This window comes from Chanodichthys erythropterus, chromosome 22 (assembly GCF_024489055.1).
Source record: "Chanodichthys erythropterus isolate Z2021 chromosome 22, ASM2448905v1, whole genome shotgun sequence".
Taxonomy (NCBI): domain Eukaryota; kingdom Metazoa; phylum Chordata; class Actinopteri; order Cypriniformes; family Xenocyprididae; genus Chanodichthys; species Chanodichthys erythropterus.
Window position 1 is genome coordinate 30,934,398 of NC_090242.1, and position 25,470 is coordinate 30,959,867.

General features: G+C 35.4%; 2 protein-coding genes across 2 annotated transcripts in view; both read right to left on the minus strand.

Moving 5' to 3' along the window:
* Positions 1-11: 11 nt before the first annotated feature.
* On the minus strand, positions 12-19,480 carry limk1b (LIM domain kinase 1b). Its single transcript, XM_067376047.1, has 15 exons — positions 19,262-19,480; positions 10,653-10,791; positions 6,874-6,983; positions 6,602-6,769; positions 6,412-6,517; positions 6,133-6,317; positions 4,963-5,152; positions 4,781-4,867; positions 4,571-4,702; positions 4,387-4,446; positions 3,708-3,773; positions 3,463-3,622; positions 3,307-3,362; positions 3,070-3,227; positions 12-2,979 (listed from the first exon to the last, which is right to left on the minus strand). The coding sequence occupies exons 1-15, from the start codon at positions 19,309-19,311 to the stop codon at positions 2,799-2,801; spliced, it is 1,848 nt and encodes a 615-aa protein (XP_067232148.1). The 5' UTR covers positions 19,312-19,480; the 3' UTR covers positions 12-2,798.
* A 1,522-nt stretch (positions 19,481-21,002) lies between these two features.
* The window catches only part of elnb (elastin b), a 34,449-nt gene continuing 29,981 nt past the window's right edge, over positions 21,003-25,470 (minus strand). Inside the window, exon 57 of the mRNA XM_067375424.1 lies at positions 21,003-22,067. Coding sequence (XP_067231525.1) covers positions 22,021-22,067 — 47 coding nt within the window. The 3' untranslated portion in view covers positions 21,003-22,020. The remainder of the gene's footprint in view (positions 22,068-25,470) is intronic.

Here is a 25,470-nt window from a genome sequence, read left to right on the forward strand (position 1 = left end):
TGATAAGATGATGTGGCATGGGAAATAGACAAATAACAATAATAATTAATATCAAACAATAATAATAATAATTTCCTTGACAACACTAGCTGTATGGCATACAGTATTTATTCTCTAGAGGCCAATTCACACCGCACAGACAAACACCAACAAACACGGTGGTGTGAATTGGCCTTAGAACAACAGCAATTTGCTCCTAAGATTAAAGAAAATGTATTTTAATCACAAACATAACAAATTGACAGATTTATTGTTACCTTGAAGGTCGATGTCCTCAATCTGTAAACCATCTGGACGTTTAATAGACACTGTGGATTTTTAATAGACGCTGTTACACATTACTGTTTTTTTATGCTTGTGGTGATATGTTTTAAATTATGCCGTGATTGCAATTTACCTTTTTTTTTCCCTTCAAGTTCATTACTAATCTTCTGACTTAATCAAAAAACAGTAGATACAGTGTATATGCATCAAAGAAACTTCATGTTTTACTGTAGCTTTTATATTAGCTCTCTGAGACCCATAAATAGTTTTTTAAATATAGTAATTCCTTAAGTTAAGGTCATGAATTTATCAACCTGATATCCAAATATTTGTTCGTTTAGATATCCATAGTCTCACCGACTAAATCGACATAACTGTTATTACATAAGGAAAGTTTATTCACTTAAAAAAGCGGGAAGAACATAATAATGAATTAAGCATAATAATGGGTATTAGCTAATAAGCAGGCTACTTACTGTGCTTAGATATAGGGTACAACGGGGCTAAAGGCACATCTTAAGAAAAATTGTGCTTTTCACTACTCTCAGAGTATATGATTGCAGGAAAAATATATATGTTTGTATAGGACATTGATGGAGCATCATATTTTGTGTTGTGGTTAATTTTGTTTAAAAATCTTATAAATGGGGTACACATGGGGTAAAAGACCCCCCAGCATGAGGTATCACAGTATTGATACAAATACTTTAGCTAAAATAATGTTTTTAATAATGACTAGGTTAATACTTGTTCAAAAGAATAACTTTAGCAAAGTATCTTCTGTTTATTTTGATAAATGATTCATTTTTGTTCATTAAATATACTGTCATTAAATAGGCCTATGTGATATATATATATAAAATATAAAAATAGATTTTAAAAATACAGAAACAAAATTATTTTATTTAGTAAAGATTCTGAAAGCATTGAAGGAGATTCCATAATAGCCTAATAGTAACAATAAATGATATTTTATTATGATATGATTAGCCTAATATATTTTAAAATATGATTGTTTCATTACAAATATGGGTATTATCTCAAATAAAGATACCCAATTTGATATTTGCTATGGGAATCTAACCATGTCATGTCAAGAAATGGAAAAGTCAGCCAGCTATTCATTATCATGTTAATTATTTTGCCTTTTGCCCCAACAGCAGGGGCGCTTTTTACCCCGAATACCATACTTTTACATTCTTCCGTTATTGAAAAACTGTTGCTTGAATTACCTTGGACAAAGCTGAAAATCATTAAGAAGACCTTTGTCTGAAAATACAAACATTAATTTAATGGATTCTTATTTGCTACTTAATCAACAACATTTTTAAAACATATTAGATCAAACTACCTCAGAATCAACTTTGAGTTGCTGCCCGAGATCGCGTCAAGGATCAGACAAATTTGCACGTACATTTTGAAAAATGGATGTCTAGGAAAGAACTGCGGCAAGTTTTTGTGCCATCTAACGTTAGTGGTTTAGAGGAAAATAAAAGCAAAGGCGCCTTTAGCCCGCTTTAGCCCCGTTGTAGTTACCCTAAATGCTAGTTTTCGCCTAAACAATGAATGAACTCGCGATAAACTCGCTTACAAAAATTAACCATGGTTTTATTATAGTAAAAGTGTAGTAAACATGTTTTTTTTTTTTTTTTTTTTTGGCAGATTGCAAAACAATATTTAATTTTCGTAAGGATTCCGTCAACCAACTCATTCAAAACGTTACAAATTACAGTTCAAAAGAACATAACGTAAAACGTCCAACATACAGTGGTAAATGTGTAAAATAATATTAAATTCATGAAAAAATTGAATGATTTCCTACTTGTAAAGGAGGATCCGTTTCAATGACCGTTAAACCGCCGGCTCAAATGAAATCAAATGAAAACATGACATTCGTTCATTCAGATGGAGTTTCATTTTCTGACACGTGTAACACAATTAGACATAGGCCTATAGCCACATAAATGTAAAAATAAAATACGTCCAATCTTACTTAGAAACAAAGAAAAAGACAATTAAAGTAAACAACAGATTCACTAACTGTTCTTATGCTAATTTTATAGTCTTTTTTAGCTTACATTTATAATACTGTTTTCTCAAGAAGAATCTAGAGCACCTTTTTTTGTCTGAGATTAAACTGTTGCACCAGACTGTATAAACAATAGCTTGTAAAACATACAGTGACCCCAAAATGCATTTGGAGACTTAAAATGGACAAATGTCTTTGCTTTACATTAATAAAAAAAAATCAAATGACATCAATTGTAATGAATTATTATACCACAAACATACTTTTCAAGCAAAACATTTCACAAAAATAAGTTTTAAATGATGAAACAATAGAAATTCTCTTCAAAATTAAGACAAAAATAGTAAAAGTCATTGCAAAAACTGGCTCAGAAAAGTGAATTCAATGAGAGAAGCATGTAATGGCATACATACATATTTAAGTGGGGTCACTGTAAATAACAGTTTGAGAATTTGAAGATCAGTACATGAAAATACTGTTGTCTGCTACATAGGTGTGCCAAGTCTCAGCTTCTGCCTAATGCAGAGTTCTCCATCTGTTTTGAAGAAATCCCATTTTGTTTTGGCTGGCTGTGGTTCTCCCAAAATTCTTGGTGGATCTTATCCAGTTCCGACATTAGAGGAAGTCTGATCCTCAGATGCATATGCAGGTTCTCCAGCCAATCCTCTAATTTGGCAAAAATGGGACTATAGAAACGAATATGAAGAAAATGCCATGTTTCAGCAAATAAAATTTAGTTTGTGGTAAGGTTATGTAGATTAGTAAATGACAATCACCGTTTTTCAGCCTCCAAGGCACAACACAGAACCGCGATGGGAAAGAAAGCTGCAGGACATTCTTTATACCAGAAGCGCTCCAGGAATTCATTCACATTCAATCCAAAGTCCTGCGTACGAGGGAGGTAATCTGGATCGGCATATACTCTTCCAATAATCTGTTATGGGGAGTATACATATCTTCAGTTAAAGTTCAATAAAAATTATGGCTAAATGTATGGAAATATATAAGTCTACCTCACAAAGCACAATCCCAAATGAGAAAATGTCAACGCGTTCATCGTAGACTTTTCCTGCAAGTGAGAAATAGTATGTACAAAAAAGCCACAGTTAAATGGAATAATTCTACCCTGTCAGTCTTATTAACTTTGATAGTTGATTCATATGGCTCACCGTTGATCATTTCTGGTGCCATCCAGTAGGGATTCCCCACCACCGTATACCGCTTTTTACGACCCAGCTTGTTCAATTTGGACATTTGTCCAGGAGAGGAGGTCTTTTCTTCCTTTACAAGCTGAGCCAAACCAAAGTCGGCAACTACCACAGTTTGGTTCTGTGAGGAAAACCTGTACTGTCACACAATTCAGTTTCATTTGTAGACATTCTCTATGTTTATGAGTATTGACATGTATTCTGACCTCTCGAACAAAGCAGTTGTGTGAGTTTAGATCCCGATGGATGACATTCATTGAATGTAGGTAAGCCTATATTGGACAGAGAGAATAAATTAATGCATAAACTGTAATATATGGCAAAATATGGAAGCTTGGTCTGGCCCTTAAATAAATTGTAAGATATAAACTCACAATTGTGAGAAATAAAGTCAGAATTGTGAGTTATGTTAGAATCGTGAGTTATAAACAATTGCGAAAAGTCAGATATATTGCGAATTATCTTGCAATTCTAACTTTTTTTTCTCAGATTTTTTGTATTATAAAGTCAGAACTGAAAAACGCACAACAACAAAAAATCAGAATTACAAGTTTATATCATGCAATTCTGACTTTATAACAACTGCGAGAAAAAAAAAAAAGTTAGAATTGCAAGATAAAGTCACAATTATACCTTTTTTATTTTTTATTCGGTGGCAGAAACAAGCTTCCATTCAAAACAGCTTTGATATTTGGATGCTAACTTAACTTTAGCTTCAGATTCGTCTTCCACGTCAAGACATTAAGGAATGAGGCACAAGATAGGAGTAATCCCATGGAAATATTTTCATGCATTGTTGGATAGTAATGCATGTTTAAAACTCAAAGTTTTCTTCATATTTGATCTCTACTATTCTGCAAACACTCATCGCTCTTCATTACATACCATTCCAGCAGCAATGTCCTTGGCGTAGCTCACTCTAAGCTTCCAAGGGTGATCCCAGTCCTAAATTATGACACATAAAATGAGTTTACTCACTCAGAACCACAGGAAAATGCTTTTTTGCCAAGTAAATATATGGACTTCATGCAATGAAAGCATATCCAGTAAAGAAAAAACATGTTCAAACCATCTTCTGGATGGTGTCCCTCAGCGTTCCTCCTTGCACATATTCAGAGATCAGGTTCAGCCGTTTGTCTTTGTACAGAATGCCGATGAACTTTAAGACATTAGGATGTTCCAGGCATCTCATTACTTTGACCTGGAGCCAAGCAAGTGTTTATTAGTGAACAATCCATTTGCTGCTTAGGAGTATGATAAAGTAAAAACTGTAACAAACCTCTTTCAAGAATGTCTTCTGAGTCTCTTCATCGAATTGAAGTAGTTCCTTAATCACCATGACCTCACCTGTTTCCATATGCGTCACCTGACAACCCAAAGGGAGCAGTTTTTTTGTATTTTAGTGATCTATGTGATCTCAAATGTATTTCACTGTCAGCCCAGCCAGACTCATTGCTTTACCTTTATGGCTTGTCCAAAACAACCTTTTCCCAAAACTTCACCATATATTAGGTCGGAGGGTCGGAAGATACGTTGTGTTTTGTCCATAGTGTCAAAACGCAGAGACTCTGATCGATTAATGTCTCTTCTATGGGAAAGAAGTGCAGCGTGACGTTGCGAGCATGGACCTTTATCAATGCTGCAGCTGCGCCTGCAGAGGCAGACAAAAAAATTAATAATGATAGTAAGTGCCTGACAGAAATATGACCTTTTTTAAAAAAAAAACATTTAGTACTTTTTAATATTAACAAAAAATATTTGGATACTTAACAGGTATTTTATCTTCAAAGGGAATTTTCTTATGGGAAATGTAAAGCATTTAACTATCTCTAGAACAAACCTGTATATCAGGGGCCGTATTCACAAAACATTTTAAACCCCAAATTAAACCCTGCGGCTCGTGACGACACATTGATGTCCTAAGGCACGAATCGATCGGTTTGTGTGAGAAACCGAACAGTATTTATATAATTTTTTAACTCTAAAACACCACTCTGTCCAACTGCGTTCAGCATTCGCTTAGTGAGGTCTGATCGCGCTCTGACAGCGGCAGTGATGTCTCGCTCTCATTGAAGTAATGATATAAATACTGTTCGGTTTATCAACATCAATGTGTCGTCACGAGCCGCAGGGTTTAATTTGGACTTGTCTATGCAAGTTTTATTTACTTTTATAGTAGAAGTTCCCATCCACTAGCATTATTTGACAGACAGACGGCAACGGTTGGAGTTAAAAATCATCATTTGTGTTCTACTGAAGAAACAAAGTCACCTACATCTTGGATGCGCTGGGGGTAAGCAGATAAACATCAAATTTTCATTTTTGGGTGAACTATCCCTTTAATCCAAGTCTTGTGAAGAGATATAGTTACTTTATATGATGAACAGTTACATTTAGGCTTTTATTTATAACCAAACAATTTTCTTGTTCTAAGTATTTTTAAAAAGTGTAAATGATTACTGGGGGACAAAAACAATTATTTAAGGATGCATTCTCTGAAAAACAGCCTCATTTTGCTTCTCAAAAAATGTATCTTGCTTAGATGTTTAAATATTTTTACTTGAAAGCAAGAAAAAAATTGCATAGTTTAGTATTACATGTAATAAAATCTCATAGAACGATAATTCGTACAGAATATTGTTGGATCGAGGGCTTAGTCGTCTGCTGCCAGGAAGAGGAAAGAAACCTAGTTTTCCAGGCTGGTCCAGTTCTTCTCCCAGCAGGCCAGATAGGTCCTCCTGTTTTGTGAGGTCTTTAGGGTCATGTTCAGTCGTGATTTGTAGCCAGTGCTCTGTATCGTGAATCACCAGATCTATCTGTTAAAAATGAAGAGATAAAAATAATAATGGTGAAATGAGATGCGTCATGCAGATTATCTGTATTGTTTCTTATCTCAGTCACTGGACTGACCTCAGTGAGTGGAATGTTCTGGACAGAGATTCCATTGATCTCAAGAATCCTGTCTCCAACATGGATCAAGGGCTTAACTTCAGGACTCAGGTTATGCAAGTCCAGTCTGTTGCACAAGGGATTTTTTTTTAGAAGGAAAATATGAATTGAATAAAAATGTGTTTAGTGGCTGTCTAAAATAATGACTCACTGAGACACGGTGATCAAATGGCCTGTATCATTCTGCCCCACATTGAAAGATAAACCTTGCCTGCTTTCTGCAGAGGGAGGAAATGACATTGACGTCACTGTATGAGGAAGCTGTGAACTTTTTGCTGCCAAATTCTGTGTTGAAACCTTCTGGTAATGACATTGTCCACTAAGAAGAAAAGAGACATAGATCAGACCAAATGGAGGAACTTTTCCATTAAAACAAATCCCTACAAGATCAATGAGTAATAAAATGATTTGACAAAAACCAACCAGTATAAATTGGTATAATCCACTAGAGTGAAAGAATCGCCATCTCCAATGAACATGCCACAGCTTTCACAGAGAAAGCACTCGGGATGGTATTTATGCTTCCCAGCCACCTGCAGAGATGGAAGGAAGAGGCAAAATCAGTCTATTATGTTCTAGTACTTTTTAATTCAGCTGAAACTGTGAGGGAGGTGTAACAGGGTGGATGGGACAGGGCGGATTACATCATTCTACAGAAGTGAAGCAGCACAATGAAAGGAAGCGAGATTGTGAGTGGGAGGGGTCGCAGGAAGGTCAAAGCAGGAAACAGTGACAAAACACAAAAACTTTTAAGCTAATCTTCTAGCTAATAAAAGTGATCAAATTACTGTCACCATTTAGTGAGTGAATTGTTGTTTGATTATGTAATCTATGTAAATGTATTAAAGAATCCACTGAGTTCACGTCCAGTGCAGTCGGTATCTTCTCAAAAAGATTAAATGACAGATTTGAATGATGTCATAAATTCCATTGCTTTCAGGAGAACAGATTGTTTACAGATGTCTTGTTAGTGTAAATGCTAAATGGCACTCGAACACAGTGATTCTACTTTCTAGGCTTTATCTGTAGTAGCTGATAATTATTTTCATATAATGGCCAATAGTAAAATTCTGTATTATTTTAACAATAACAAAAATAAATAAATAAATCAAAATAAAGCACTAAAAACTAAGATCAATCATTTAGATCAATCATAAGTCAATTTATGCATCACAACATTGTTACATAATGGTGGTAAGGAACTCTCACGACGAGGAAGAATACTGAAAGGCAGACTTTAATGACAAATACCAGGAGAAACATAGGAGAAAACCTCATTACTTACAAACGAGAACCAACAGAGACTGAGGGAGAACACAGGGTATGCATCGACGTCACTTTCCCGCCGAAAGCGCGCTCCCTCAGCTGGAATGAGTGGCAAAAGAAGCTGCTGCGTGACTGGATTTAATAGAGGAAACTGCAAAAACGCGAGTAAAACTAATGAATTACTCTAAAGGTTGGAATTGAATGTGTTCCTTACAACTTGTCAAATAAACCTAATCCATGGATGTTGACATGCAGCCAGGAGTCGTGTTTCCTGACATTTATATGTGCCTGATTTGACGCCGGGGAAATACATAAAGCAAATCTGCCTGTGAATATTTCATATAACTACAATATAAGTAGGTTTAAATCCGCGTAATCACTTATATCAATGTTCATCATATTGCCCAGCCTTAAAACATATTTAGTTTTATAGTATAGTTTTTGTATTTAAAAACACCCAATTATGCAGAATATAAAATGGAAAATATTTAATTGATGAGTTGTCAACATAATATAACAATACAATATAGACGGTATGATTTTACCTCAAAATCCAACAATTTGACACAAAATGATAACTGCAAATCCATGTTTATCTGCTGGAGTCAAGTTGTTTAAATACAGTGATCCATTTGCTTCTTTTTTCTGTAGCTTACGGCGGTCTTTAAATATATACCTCAGGGTTTGTGTCAAAGCTATTTGTATACAGTCAATCACAAAGCTCTTTCCCGTTTTGAATGTGTTTTGTGTGTTTTTCACGACATTCACGCTGAAAACCAATGCTGCCGATCAGTCTTTTGCCACTCAGTGGGCGTGACCGCAGTCGTAACGGTCGATGGTGACGTCACGTGCATACCCTCAAAGGGAGCTTAACAAGATAATTAACAAGACACACCTGAACTGAAAATCAAATCAATCTGTAACTATAGCTGTGTCCGAAACCGCTCCCTATCCACTATATAGTCCACTATATCGGGTGTCGGCCATTTTGTAGTGGTGTCCGAATTCTAAGTGAGTGACTTAATTCCCTACATTCGTTCACTACTTTTTACCCACAATTCTCTCTGATTTCGATTGTACATTCGATGTACACTCGCTGAAGCACTATTTCCCAAAATCCAATGCGGAGAGGACTGTCGTTAATCATCAGTAGCGTATTCAAATCATAACGGTCGCCTGAGGGCGCTCAAACACCACCTCATCTGTGAGCATGAGAGTTTATAACAAACTAAAAAAAACTTTATTAAAAAGAATAAATGCATGAAATAATGTACACTTGTTAATGTGTTTATTTTTTGTTTACAGTATTTTATAGTATTTAATGATTATGAACCCATATTAAGCATGACAAACCAATTATACAATCAATTAAACTACAAAGCTGGCACGGAGGCATGTATGATTACAAAATAAAGTCATTATGATTGTTATTGTTATTAACATTATTTTATAATGTAAGTAACATGTAGGATAAAATTGTTTTATCGCGTCGAGCCGTTTCTGCGACAGCTCCAGCTCTCCGACGCACAGTGTATACGTCAGTGTCCGAATTCACTCACTTCATTTCGTTCACTCCATGCAGATATAGTGCACTCAAATGCCATACACTATATAGGGAATAGTGAATGAGTGAACGAGTGAGCGGTTTCGGACACAGCTCTTGACAACTAAAGAGTGGCAGGAAAAGCTTAAAGGAAGACATGTGACTAATGAAAAACAAACTTTAAACAAGAACAAATAAACCAAACGTGTAACAATTTCATGTAAAGTATAAAATGCATATTAAATTGAAATTTATAAAATTGTTTAATAGTGTTTTTAAATGATTAATGTTTTTGAAGATTAACTTTAGTTGAGCATTAGAAGACAACAAAGGTAATCAAAATGTAAAAATAGAGGGAATGAGTATGCACAAATATACAATATCAGCCAAGCAATAAATAAATACATAATTAAAATAAATAAAGCTAATAAACTACACTCTAAAAAAAAAGATTTTTTTGTAGTTGTAAATATTGGAAATTGTTTTACAAGAAAATACTATTTAATGTATTACTATAACAAGCAGTTTCCCCTTTAAAGGTGCAATGTGTAAATTTTAGTGGCATTTAGCGTTGAGGTTGCGAACCGAAACCAATGGCGCTCACCCCTCCCTTTCGAAGCACATAGAGAAGCTACAGTGGCTGTCTGGCCGACACGAGACAAAAGCCCTATTCGCACGGGATTAGTATTACCTGGTGACCTCTAGTCATTTGTAATAATTGCGGAGGTTGTCTTTGATCTTAATCCCGTGCGAATCGGCCATGTCTGTAATTCGTAAAATAAAAACTCCCTAGCCTATCCAAAATATTGCACATCCAGGAGATAAGTCAGTAAATTCGAGTAAAATCACAGGCTTCGCTTATCCTGTGCAAATGCGCCCACACAAAATTCAGATGTGGGGGGAGGGTCATTTCTAAACCACATGAGGTCCCCAGATAATACCAATCCTGTGCGAATAGGGCTATAAGTCGTCGTCTGAGAAAGCAAAGAGTAGCCAGTCAAGCAATGAGGTTTCTTCTTACTTCTAACAAAGAACGGTCTCTGCTTTTAATAAACAAGACGACTTCCACTACTACTACTTTGTGCATATTCAATTTAGTGACGATGCAAGCTGCCTCTAAAAACAGAGCCTGCACTGTAGAAACATGCCGTCGAAAAATGGCGACTTAACATGTAAGGGGACCCGCGGTATATGTAGACAGAAATGGCTCATTCCAAGGTAATAAAAAACATAACGGTTCATTATGTAAGGTCTATACACCATTTTTGCATTTTTGTCAATAGACCCTCCTAATGTTTTTTACACATTGCACCTTAACAATTAGTTCCACCTCTAATCAAAAATGTCTAATGTTTATGAATATTATCATCAATGTTATGTTCTAACTTCTTACCATAATGGGACCGGTGGTGATAGACTCTGAGCAGCTGTGGCACTGCTCTCTGAATCGTGACCAGTAATCTTTCTTACAGAAGAACAGTCCATCTCTTTCATAGTACCCATGCGAAAGGACAGAATTGCATTCACAACACCTAACAAAAAGAGAGAAAAAAAGAGAGAAAAAGGAAAAATTATATATAATTTATAATTGTATATAAATACTATGTCATGTATCAGAACTGCTCTCAACCCTAGAATGCATGAAGGGGGTCAAATTGACCCGGCAAGCTGTGATTTTTAAAATATCAAGGAAAACATTTATTTGATATTCCATGAATTCTCAAAAAAAAAAATTTTCTGACCCTCTGTATCACTACCCCAAGAATGCATTAAGGGGGGCAAATAACCTGAATTCATTTTCTATGGAATTTTTGACCCAACACAGGATACATTTTTGTCAATATTTATTTTCTTGAAACTTTATTGAATACTTAAAAATGTGACTTTTTTTGCTCTGGGCCAAGAATTTGCCTCAGACACCATCACTGTGTCTGAATACGCATATCTCCCTATGTAGTAGGTGAAAAGCAGTATGTGAAATGAGAAGTACGTCTGAATTTAAAGTATTCATAAAAGAGTAGGCAAAAAAAGTACCCAGATGACCTACTATTTCTGCCAAGATACTGAAGTTTACATCCAATGGACACCTTACTATGAGGCCACTGGAGAGGAATTGTCAGTGGCAGGGAAACAACACAACTCACTCTATAGCTCACATGACAATGGTAACATGGCAATGGATGTAGTACATTCAGATTGCATTCATACTACACACATTCACGCTTGATAATACTTATATATACACTATACACATGCATATTTTTTTAGCAGTCATGAAGTTCTTCATCAAATGTAGAACCCACTCAGACAGTATGCAATTTCAGATGCAGTAGATCAGCAGAGAAAGGCCAAAGAACAGCTGAAGGCCCAAACAAAGGAAGCACAAAAGTTACGCTTAAAAAAGGTGAAAATCAGTGTTGCCAACTGCTTTCAATTGAAAGTAGCTAAAACTGGTAGCTAAATGGCAAATTCATTGATCTATATAAATATAAATAGAGATAAGGGGGCAAAATAAGAATCTAAATAAGGTTTGTCCAAAAAGTTGCTAGATTTGTCCCTAAACTTTTGAAAAAAAAAAAGTCTCAAAAGGGGTGGGGAAGTCACTAAATCTAGTGACAAAATCCCTAAATTGGCAACACTGGTGCAAATCTTATGTGAAATGTTCGGTCTCTGGGTAAGTAATTCCACTGAAGGTGAGCGCTGAGAACCAACGTGTAGATTATTTAATCCATAATGTGGACTTGACTTGACTTGACTTGACTTGACTTGACTTGACTTGACTTGACTTGACTTGACTTGACCACGACCACGACCACGACCACGACCACGACCACGACCACGACCACGACCACGACCACGACCATTCACCAACAGTAACATACAGAGAACAAAGCTAGACAAAATAACAATGAAACATGAGGGCTATTTATACAAAGAGACTAATGACAAACAAGACACACCTGTGAATGATGAACAATGAACCAGTGAGAACGTGACACAGACTAGGGAACCAATCAGAACAAGACACATGAACAAGGGAAGCACATGACATGGGAGCACATGGTTAACCAGGGGCACGTTCAAGCTCAAACCGGCGCGCAACGTTTTGCTGCATTTTCCGGGTTGAACAACATGTTTCCTGGAAATGGTGTGCAACGGTGTACAATGGGTTTGAGATACATTTTCTCTTGTTTGGTGGGTGTGTCAGAAATGTCAGCCCAATCAGCGGCAAGATGTATATAAAACACAGTATTAAAGGTACGGCTTGCACAATGCACTCAAAAAAAAAAAAAGATTTTTTGATGCTGTTCAGTTTATTTAAACAATTTATTTTGATTCAACACCATTGTATCAGGTTTCTGGTTTAAATGTGATTGATTCATGTTAAATTGACTTGAAACGATTACTCTTTGGCTTATCTTGATGTTTTCATATTGAAATAACATGTTTCAATCAAGTAAACCTAACCAGGACTCAATCAAACAGGATTTTCACTTCCCATCATGCTTTGCAAAGGGCTGAACTAGGAGTGAAAATGTTGAAATAAAGTGTTATTTTAAGCAGTTTTTAGAAAGATGAGAAAACTGAAAGACTTTTTAATGTTTACTGTTCTATTATGTTGGTATTTAAAAGTTAAAAAGTAATAATTAATAGTTTTAGGGTTACCACTGTGGTGAAGTGTTGCACTTGTGCTTGGGTTGAGGACCTGCTAACAAACTTTCAAATTACTTTAAAAAGAAAGCAAATTACAGTGGTAATGCTCTGTGTTGCATTTCCCAAAAGCATTGTAAGCCTATTTTGATTGTAAAACCATAGCCACCAATGGACTTCTGATCAATTTAGGCTTTACAATGTTTTTGGTTAAGGCAATTTAGGATGAATCCAGTATCACATCTAGATTCCTAACATAGAACATCACAAAAGTTATGTAAATCACAAAATGAAACAAGAAGAATTAATTGTAAAAATCAATGTATATGAAAACTATTTATTTATTGCTTTTTATTTATTTTCCAAAACATTGCAAATTAGTTGTGCTGACACTATTAAATGAAGCTGTGCCCAACCATAGTAAATAAGTTGAATCAACCTTAATAAATTAAGTTGACCCAACGTAAGTACATTAAATTGGAATAACAGAATTGCAAAATGCTGAAATAAAGCAACTTAATCATGTGGAAATCCTTTCCATGATTTTTTTTTATGTTCGTTCAAACAGTTATTTTTTTGAGTGTGGGTATTAATGTAACATAAAAATACTATACTTATATATTTTGCTATTATATTGTGAAGTGACACTTTAATAAACTTTTCTATACTCCTCTGATTATATAATGGTAAATATTACAATATCATAGCACAACAACAGTGATCAGCAATAATGATAAGCCTAATACTCACAATAAAAATAATATAGATCAACACAGTCTCGGAGGTAAGAAGTGGATTATCCTTCACCTGAAATGGTTGTCTTTTCATGCTGAAATGCAAGGCAAATGTTGTATCACAATAATTAGAAGTTTCCACAAATCCCTTCACTCGATTGGGATGTTCTCTTTTATTCTGGACGGCAAGGACAGTGACTGTAACATTGAGCGTATTTTGTAGTATTAAACACGTATTTATACTGATTTAATCAGGCTCAGAAAATTCTTCAAAAAGAACACAAAGAATGGCCTTCTCAGCTGCCATATTTGCAACTCTTGCATCATCAGAACAGGTTGTTCAACGCACCAGCGTTTCCGTTTAAAAAACATTTTGCAACGTTTTATCGGGGCTGAACGCAGCCCAGGAAACATACCAATGAAACATGAAGCATTAACATCAAAATAAAAAAATTAAACATGAATCATAACACCAAAACAAGACATGACACTCCGTCTGAAAGGATAATTTCCACATGGTCATTTTGAGCCTCTTTATGCATTCATGTAGTTTTTTGGTTCATGCATTCTAGGGTTAACTACAATTAGAGTAAAGGATGATTTTGGTAAAAGAACACCAAAGTCCACACTTCCACAACTACAATGATAACAGCACAGAAGACATTTTTGGAATCACTTTCAGAATGATATTTTCAGCTGATGAATGATAAAAGCATTTACAGCCAATCAGACTCTTTTAAGCATCCTGCTCAGGCATTTAAAGCGGCAGATGACAGAATTGCAGCATGCTTATAATAAACAGAATGATATCATGCCTAATATAACATTAATATACTTATCTTCATAGTTATCTTAATATACTTATCTTCATTGTTCTTGGTGTGAACGTGTTACTGTCATGTTTAGTTTCTCTGTCTTGTTTCTCTGTTTCATATTGTTGATATATAATATCAAAATCCTCTCAAATTTTTAAATGGGTTTTTTTGGAATAGGTCAAATGCAGAAAGAACCTTCTAATTCTAAAAAATTATTTTTGCTAGGAATTATAAGGTCCTATCTCACAAAACATTAATTGAAGCAATATTTTTCAAGAAACACAAACAGTTAAATTGAATGCTTTCTATGACATTTATTTCATATTTTAGGATGAATTATTATTTTCTTGTTCAAGTTAAGCATAAAAGGCAGTGCTAAATATTTTGTCCAGTGCAGATGTTCATTTTAAGTAGGAATATGGTGGGTAATTAAACATTATTGAAGGAACCATTAGTTAAAGTTTCTTTTGGTATGCAAATAAAGCAGCTACTGTAATACTGGAACTTCATTTTGCAGGGCAGACGATGGATGGATGGATGGATGGATGGATGGATGGATGGATGGATGGATGGATGGATATTACTTTTCATGCAGTATGTAATGTAGCTGTCTGTGAATGTAAACGATCTGTAAAGTTGCGAAGCCGAAAGTGCACGATAAATAAAGTTATTGTCTCTCAAAAAAAACTGACTCTGAACAGCCTAAACAATTCATCAGGAATTCCGGTCTCACTTCCGTGACGGCCACACATCACTGGGTAACACATTAGCATATTGCTCGCCTATGTTCCACATTGTCTGCCGACAAACAACTTGACCCAACAATGCCAATCTTTTGTTGTGTTGCCATCATTTTACCGATGACTGCTTCTCAAACCTTGGGGAGTTCAACACAGGATTCACAAAACTCTTGGTCTTAAAAGATGGATCAATGCCCAGGTTATTTTACGGTGGCCGAGAGAGCTCAACGCGCTGCAAATAAAGAAAACATCTTCATCAGTTTGACAACACACGCGCTGCAAACTCAACAACACTTACAAATAGTGAAACGCGCTGCAAATAAAGAAAACATCTTCATCAGTTTGACAACACACGCGCTGCAAACTCAACAACACTTACAAATAGTGAAACGCGCTGCAAATAAAGAAAACATCTTCATCAGTTTGACAACACACGCGCTGCAAACTCAACAACACTTACAAATAGTGAAACGCGCTGCAAATAAAGAAAACATCTTCATCAGTTTGACAACACATGCGCTGCAAACTCCACAACACTTACAAAAAGAAAAACGCGCTGCAAATAAAGAAAACATCTTCATCAGTTTGACAACACACGCGCTGCAAACTCCACAACACTTACAAAAAGAAAAACGCGCTGCAAATAAAGAAAACATCTTCATCAGTTTGACAACACATGCGCTGCAAACTCAACAACACTTACAAATAGTGAAACGCGCTGCAAATAAAGAAAACATCTTCATCAGTTTGACAACACACGCGCTGCAAACTCCACAACACTTACAAATAGTGAAACGCGCTGCAAATAAAGAAAACATCTTCATCAGTTTGACAACACACGCGCTGCAAACTCCACAACACTTACAAATAGTGAAACGCGCTGCAAATAAAGAAAACATGTGGAGTTTGCAGCGCGTGTGTTGTCAAACTGATGAAAATGTTTTCTTTATTTGCAGCGCGTTTTTCTTTTTGTAAGTGTTGTGGAGTTTGCAGCGCGTGTGTTGTCAAACTGATGAAAATGTTTTCTTTATTTGCAGCGCGTTTTTCTTTTTGTAAGTGTTGTGGAGTTTGCAGCGCGTGTGTTGTCAAACTGATGAAGATGTTTTCTTTATTTGCAGCGCGTTTCACTATTTGTAAGTGTTGTGGAGTTTGCAGCGCATGTGTTGTCAAACTGATGAAGATGTTTTCTTTATTTGCAGCGCGTTTCACTATTTGTAAGTGTTGTGGAGTTTGCAGCGCATGTATTGTCAAACTGATCAAGATGTTTTCTCATTTGCAGCGCGTTGAGCTCTCTCGGCCACCGTATTATTTGGACCAGCTTTCTCCTCTGAATCTCAACCTGTCAGTATGATTAATAATTGATGTTTATATTTTCTAGCAATTGTTCAAAATGCATAGTTTTGTATGTTATGTTGTATACATCCTCGTTTGTATGTCTGCTAACCGGCTAACTCAAGTTTCTGTAGTTCTTCTATTCAGATGTGGGTCCAAAATTGTCTAAAAATGTGTCAATTAATGCATGTGTATGTGTATGCTATCGCACTTTGTTTTTATTAAAAGGTCTATTTCTCGTTCATTCTGTGTCATTCATCATCCTCTGGATTCAACTACACTCTACCCCTCTGACAGAATGGGCCTGAGTAGAATAAAATGCTAGAGTGAATTCCAGGGGCTTTTCCTCTCTTGCATTATCTGAGCAGGATGCCTGTCATGTGTTCCACAGCTGGTGGTTATCTGCTGTTCCATCCTTCCATTCAACAACATACAGCCCTCTCACGGAAACACATGAAAATTGTAAATACAAATACACTCGTGCACACACACACACACACACACACACACACACACACACACACACACACACACACACACACACACACACACACACACACACACACACACACACACACACACACACACCATGAAGCCTTAAACATAGCAAACAGAGAGCAGAAAAGAAGAGGTGTGAAGTACAGTAATTTACTGTACACAGAAAAAAAAGGGTTTAAAATTGTACCTTTAGGGATAGAACAGATTGTCGCTGGGGCAGTACCTTTAAAGGGACATTTTTGTACCTTTTTTTACTCCAAAAAGGTACAAATATCACACACAGCTAATATAATCCTCAAAATGGATCTTTACAAAGTGTTCATCATGCAGCATGTCTAATCGCGTAAATATGGTATTTATTTGGATGTTTACATTTGATTTTGAATGAGTTTGATAGTGCTTCATAGCTAAAGCTAATATTACACACTGTTGGAGAGATTTATAAAGAATGAAGTTGTTTATGAATTATACAGACTGCAAGTGTTTAAAAAATGAAAATAACATCAGTCTTGTCTCAGTGAATACAGTAAGAAACAATGCTAACTTTAACCACATTTAACAGTACATTAGCAACATGCTAACGAAACATTTAGAAAGACCATTTAAAAATATCACTAAAATTATCATGTTATCATGGATCATGTCAGTTATTATTGCTCCATCTGCCATTTTTCACTATTGTTCTTGCTTGCTTACCTAGTCTGATGATTCAGCTGTGCACATCCAGACGTCCTGCCCTTGTCTAATGCCTTGAACATGAGCTGGCATATGCAAATATTGGGGGCGTGCATATTAATGATCCCGAATGTTATGTAACAGTCTGTGTTATGTTGAGATTCGCCTGTTCTTCGGAGGTCTTTTAAACAAATGAGATTTATATAAGAAGGAGGAAACAATGGAGTTTGAGACTCACTGTATGTCACTTCCATGTACTGAACTCTTGTTATGTGACTATGCCAAGGTAAATTCAATTTTTAATTCTAGGGCACCTTTAAATTGTGATTTTCTCCTGCTTGTTAACGTCAGGTATCTTCAATAATGGTCACTTAATTATCTCATTAACTTTAACACTGCTTCAGTGCCTCATCTCAAATAAATAAATGGTTTTTGATTAACATTTTGTGTGGATTGTAATTAAACTGGTTTCTTTACTAAGTTTGAGCATCAGTTTGAGTCTCTTCAACAGCCTATTTTTAAAAAATTAAGGAAACACTTTACAACAAGCTCTAATTTGTTAACATTAGTTAACTACATTTGTTATCATGAACTAACAATGAAAAATAATTCTAAAGCATTTATGTTAATGTTATTTACTGGACCTGAGATAACATGAACTAACAATGAACAGTTGTATTTTTATTAAGTAATATTAACAAAGACTAATTACTGTAACAAATGCATTGCTTATTGTTAGTTAATGCATTAACTAATGGTAATAGGACCTAATGTTTAAATTTTTTTTTTAAGTATTTGCTCAAATTCTATTTAAATGTGGAAACTCTTGCTTTAACTCAAATGTGTTTTGTCTAGAATAGATAGACCTACTTTGATACTTTGCACATTTCATCCACTACTTAACAGTTAGAATTAGAAACTAGATCATTGTTTATAATTCCTCTTTGTACAAGTTTGGCTATCATTATAATGAACTGCCTTCACGTGCTATAGGAAATTTGATAATTCCCACTTCGTGATTACGAGCTCATCACATTCAAGTTTCGAAATGGGAGGGCATTCATTTGCATTTTACCAATGAACCCGTGTTTATGATAATTCCGAGAGCACGTGAAGGCAGCAAGACTTGAATTCTCCTGCATCTCTAACCAGTTTTCAGAAGAGAAGTTGGTGTGGACAGAACTGGAGTGAAGCCAACAAAGTCTGAATTCTCTTTACATAAACACAAACACAATTCTGCTATTGTTGACTGGGTCTCAAGTCAACCCAGCTCACAAGACCAAAAATGTACAGCATATCTAGAAGATACAGTAACAAAGTATAAGCTCGTATTTACGAGTCTAAGAATCGTGTTATCTTATGACAGCCCTAAAGCAGTAGACTGTTGACAAAAAAAGTTCCTGTTTTTGTTTTTACGAGGAATGCACTGAGGCATGTACCAATATGACTCAAACCACAGCTATGAGTCCATTTTGAAGCATCGAAGGAAAAGACAAGAAAAAGAAACTGACATTTCAGAGAAAACGTAAACTAGTAAACGAGTCCAACTGGACTTACCTTGCATTCCCTCCACTCCGGCAATACTGGTCCTGACAAGACTTGAGCATAGCAGCGGTGTTACTAATCGTATTACTCTCCCCCACACATTTCAGGGGTGGAGTGAAGTGAGAGAAAAACAGTTGCAAATAGACTCAAACAGTTTTTCTTTCATATCTACATATGCTGCACTGTTCTATTTCCTGCCAACCAAGTGTCTCTGAAGAGACTTAAACCCCTCCCACTCCTCCTAACTTTAGCCCACCTTCTACTGCTTTGGTCTGCAGAAAGAATGCATACTGCCGGAGTATAGTTACCCGACCAGTGTCACCCGCTGATCGCCTTCAGGAACTTTATGACCGTGCAGAGACGTGCAATTAAATTCCACTCCTTCATGAAGAGGGTTTTTGTAAGTGTATTCATGCGAGAGAAATCGTGAAAGGATCTTGCATTGGAACTGCTCACCACATATTTGTTTCTGGACCACTTACATTCAGAAGTGGAACCAGAGAAGCAATTTCCTTTTCTCGAAAGAATGTTGGCTAACATAATTATATCTGTTATAATACACAGATAAGCTATTTTGAAATTATTATGGAAAACTTTTAACTAATAACTACTAACAAATAGAACCTTATTGTAAACTATATTAGTTAACATTCATTCACTAAAAATGAAAAAACACTTGTAAACCTTATGTTAAAGTTGTATCTGTTATTATTTAATGGACCTGAGTTAAAGGTGCTAAAGAGGATGTTTTGTTTTATACAGTTTTGCAATATTACTTGAAACTGTCTTTACTAACTGATAAAAGACTATTTATTAGGTGCACTGAAAGTAATAATATTAATATACATCATCTGTGCACGAGGTAGGGCCTTAAAAACATCAGCCAATTGGCCCATTGGCCCTCTGGCTTGTCAATCACTGCCGTGACGTTCCTTGTGAGAGACGAAAGGCTGTGCGCTCCAGTAACTTTCCACACTCCACAGGCGCTGCATGCAAAGTTTTTGTCAGGAGACAGGAGTAACAACTGCAGATTATGAGTTACCTGCGGTGAGTCCGACATCATGAATCCACTAACACGACACAGCGAATGCCGGTGGTAAACACTCGTGTTCCAATACTAGTGCACGAGTTTTGGGAGGCGTTCCCTCGAAAGGAGGGGGGTTGTTCTTATGCATGCGCTCATTTCAAAAACTCAATAACAGTCTTTGGTTTCTCAGTCGACGAAAAGATCCTCTTTATCACCTTTAATAGACCTGGGTTAACATGAACTAACAATGAACAGTTGCATTTTTTATTAACTAACATTAAAGGCACAATATTTAAGACATTTGGATTAAAATATTCAAAAACCACTAGAACAGTGTTATATATTTTGTTGACTTGTGTAGCCTACTTGCATTATCGCTTATGTTTCCAAGAATGTTTAAATCCAGAGAAATAAGCGATTTTAACCAGGACACGGACCGTGTCCATACATCGCCTATCAATGACATTGATTTCCAATTTCTTTAATATATGTTTTATTAGACAATGGAACAACTGTTTGGATACATTTATTGACAGAAAACTAATCATTGTTATATAGCTCAATTTGTTTAGTCTTATTGTTTGAATCTTATTTTTTTGGATTTTCCGCCAGTAGCCTACCAGGTCATGTGGCTAACATAGCATAGTAGATTGTGAGTAAAAACAAAAACATGCTTTGGTTTTACAGTTTATTTTTAGAAATGTAAATGATGGATAAAAGGCCCGAATAAAATTTAAGTTCATACAAACACGTGAACTGGTTGGACTTTCACAAAAGTAACAAGTGCATAAAAGTGAAGAACAAAGGTAAACCATGAGAGAAGATTCACTATGAATTGCTTTTATCATACTTTCAGGTCACATTTGAATAGTTGCACTTATACAAACACAGACAGCCTACATCATTCACAACACACAATGCTTACAAACCCCAAAATGAGTTAGGTTAAATGCTTAGATGCTCTTGAGAACCCAACATTTTAATTTAATAAGAGTTATGTTAAAACAAACATACAAACAAAAACAATGTTTTACTAGGGTCAGGATACTAGAAAAGAAACCGCTTCAAGTTCCTGAGGTATCTTTGAAGACAGCTTGTAATCCTCAGTACTTAGATGCTGTCTACTGCAGTAACGACAAGCATTTTGTTCATCTAGACTAAAATTTGCATGCCTAGATCCCATTCCTTTGTGTGACTATACTATGAAAAACTGAAGATGCTGGAAAAGACAAAATATCCATTCATTAAATCTTATGCATACAGCTGGAAAGAGAAGAGGCTCCCTTCACTATTTGATGCATAGCCAGAAAATGACACTGCTTTCCCCCACCGTAAGTTCATCCTGAAATAGCAGCGACATGTCCCTAGACGACGTGTCTGAAAATTCAACAAGTGTGTAAGTGAGCAACTGCAGCAGAACCAGAAGAGATGCACAGCTGGATCTGCAGCAGTTTAAGATGGAGCATTAAATGGTAACATGTCTGAAATGTCTGATAAAAAAAATAAAAAATAAAGCAATCATGTTAAATTTGTAAAGGAAATGTCTAAGGGAGTTAGGCAGTGCAAAGAGTGCCTTGTGAGGTTCACATCAAATCTAATCGTACGGCTGAAAAATCCTTTAAAATGCAAATCCAAATCTCTCTCACATATTATATGAGGCACTTTTAAACTGTAAAAAAAAAGTGCATTTGAGATCAGGCAGTAGCACCACTTGTTTATGAGGTCACTTCTATCTGCTGGTTTCTCACTTCCTCCTTCTTCCACAGTATTTGCCTTGGCATCCTGCGCCACCTACAGGAAAAGACACACTCAATACAGCAACATATTGATAAAAGTGTCATGTTTACATAGCTTATTCAAACTACAACCAGTGTTAGTTTAGTATCATTGAGATACTATTATAATTTTTTATGAATAATTGGTATTTATTTTATATTTTCAGTTTTTGTTTTATTTTTAGTTCAAATTTTGGGTAATTAAGTTGTGTTTTTGACATTATTATTATTATTTTAAATGTCTATATTAATTTTTATTTCAGTTTTAGTTTTAGTTACTTTAGTTCATCAAGTTAAATGAAAATTAGAAATATTGCCTTGGCAACTAGAAAAATGAACTGAATAGTTTTAATAAATAAGAGAATAAGTTTAAGGTTTTTATTATTATTATTATTTTATTTCAAGAAATTTTTAGTTATCTATAATAACCATGATTACAACACTGTTCCCATAAACTACTATATGGTATTTTGACTCATAAGGTGCGTCCCAATTTGCGTACTTGTGCACTATTCTATGACGTTTTTAAGTATAAATAGTGTGAGTAGTGCGTTCACACAGAAAATTCCAAAAAGAAAAAGTACACTTTAAATACCCGGATGATGCACTAAATTAACGGAAAAAACACAGTGTTGAATGTTGGACACTTCGTGCACTCAACTGTCACAGCTTTAATTACGTAGTGGTGGGGAAGGGAGGATCGGACTCCGTTGTTAAATGACAAAATAACCTTATACAGTTCATGCACTACATGGATGAGTGCATAGTGCACAAGTAGTGTATAAGTGCATAGAGTGACATTTGGGATGTATACTTTCTATTTAGCCTTGACGTCAATATAAAACTTGTATGCAACTCATTTATATTAGACACAGGCACTTGCACAGGTAGCTCAACCTGTGCAGAGCACATGCCATTTTTGTCCTTTCACTCCGAAGTGCTCTTTTTTGGAGGTGTTTTATTTTCTTTACTTATTTTCTTCAATAAATCAATGCTATTGGTCACCGTTTACGTCTGTCTGTGATTTACAAATATATTTAGCCTAATAAAAGTATTAAAACGAGCTTGTGACGAAATCTTTTTGGATCCGCTCAAACTGGCTACAACATTGTCTTTACGAAAGAAACATTAGTACGTCTATAAAGTTTCATATTTTATACATTTGAGGCCGGCGGCGGAGAGAGAGCATTTGCCATCTAAGTTAGTCATCATAGCCAATAGCCTACAAATAGCCCTAAATTGCCTGTGCATACAGTACAGTAGTATTACATATTTTATAAATTGAGATTTTGGCCAAACGTAAAACTGAGCACTCATAACCTAATGATGACGTAGCCTAATGTGACGCCGTCGTTTTAATGACAAATTGCACATTTGCACACATTCGCTGGTCAAAAACCCGGCGTAACAGCATGAGTTTGACACAAAGCGACCGCTAGGTAAAATATTTTTCTAATTTCTTCTTTGATTTGAGATGGCTATCTGCTGATACACTTAATTCATTAACATTTAATCTAGGGGTGGGCTAAGGGGGCTGGAGGGGCTGGGGGCTTTTTCTCTATTAAAATATGTTAAACAGTTCAATATCGCTTTTCTACAGTATTCGTCATAGATATCCATACACCGGCAGCGCTTTCTCTCTCTTCTTTCCAACAGCGCGTTCACGCACACCGCAGCTGAACACAGACGCGCCTCCTGTCACTCACTCAGAGCAGCGGCAGGCCTCGAGACCCTCGTTTGGTCCGGTTGGATAGGATATAACAGCTGATATTACAACTTTAGCACATTTGTCAGTTAAACATTCATTCAGTGTTTCCCAATGACCCTGTGCCGCCGCCACCGTTTCATCATAAGCCGAAAATTTAAAACATACAAAGCTTAAATGGTCTCTACATTGTATTTTACCAACGAACTAAAATCGAAACCGTGATATGGCTTTGTGCCTTTATAAAACAGCAAAATTTTCACACGCGATCAGCTGGTGATCAAAATAAAATCTCAAGGATTTATCTTTTAAAAAGAAATTAGTACAAAAGTGTTGTAATTTCCCTATACTTGTGTAAAGTTAGTAACTAATAAAATTGTCATTTATTTTAGATTGCATGCGTTACAATATATGGAAATTACTGTCATGAATAATTATATAATATTAAAACATTATTATATTATTATTTTATTAATAATTATTTGGCATCCAAAAACAATGTAGACTGAGACTTTATATCACAACTATAAAGATGTTTGAGCCCTCTTTTATGTCCAGGTACAAGTCAATGCTGTTTCTTTGTTCAATGTGCACACTGTATGGCTTAAGCTTTTAAGTTTTTGAGCTCTCAAAGTGCACCAGATTGATGCATTTAACCTTAAAATGTACAAAATTTTCTTACAGGGGGAGCATGCCCCCGGACCCCCCTAGAGGAGGTACACCCAACAAAGTTTTACAAATTACAGTGCCAAATAATGTACATTTTCTGAACAACAATGCTACAACAAAAGCTCCTTTCACGTCAGTAAAGCTGTTAAATGAAAATTTAAATGTCATTGGACAAATATTGATTTGGGCTAAGCCCCGGATGTTTACAATGTCTGGCTCTGCCCCTGCAGTATGGTTAATGTTTACAATGTTAATATGTATTTGCTCGCTAGATAATTTTTTTAATCTAGTATTGTACTCCCTGCTCATCTTCACATATATAAACATAGTAAAACATGGTTTTACTACAGTAATGTACAAACTAAAAACATTACAGAATCATCAGATCACTGTGCTTCTTTATATTTTATCATGCACAAAGTATGTGTGTTGAGAGGGACATCCCAGTGGATCACAGTGAAGTCATAAACATCTTCAAGCGCATGGCTCACAGATGAATGCTGTATAATTTACAGAAGCCCTGAAACCCTGTATATATATATATATATATATATATATATATATATATATATATATATATATTATATTATATTATATATATTATATATATATATATATATATATATATATATATATATATATATATATATAATACAGTCCAAAAGTTTGGAACCACTAAGACTTTTAATGTTTTTAAAAGAAGTTTTGTCTGCTCACCAAGGCTACATTTATTTAATTAAAAATACAGTAAAAACAGTAATATTGTGAAATATTATTACAATTTAAAATAACTGTGTACTATTTAAATATATTTGACAAAGTAATTTATTCCTGTGATGCAAAGCTGAATTTTCAGCATCATTACTCCAGTGTTCAGTGTCACATGATCCTTCAGAAATCATTCTAATATGCTGATTTGCTGCTCAAGAAACATTTATGATTATTTTCAATGTTGAAAACAGTTGTGTAATTTTTTCTTTTCAGGATTCCTTGATGAATAGAAAGTTCAAAAGAACAGCATTTATCTGAAATACAAAGCTTCTGT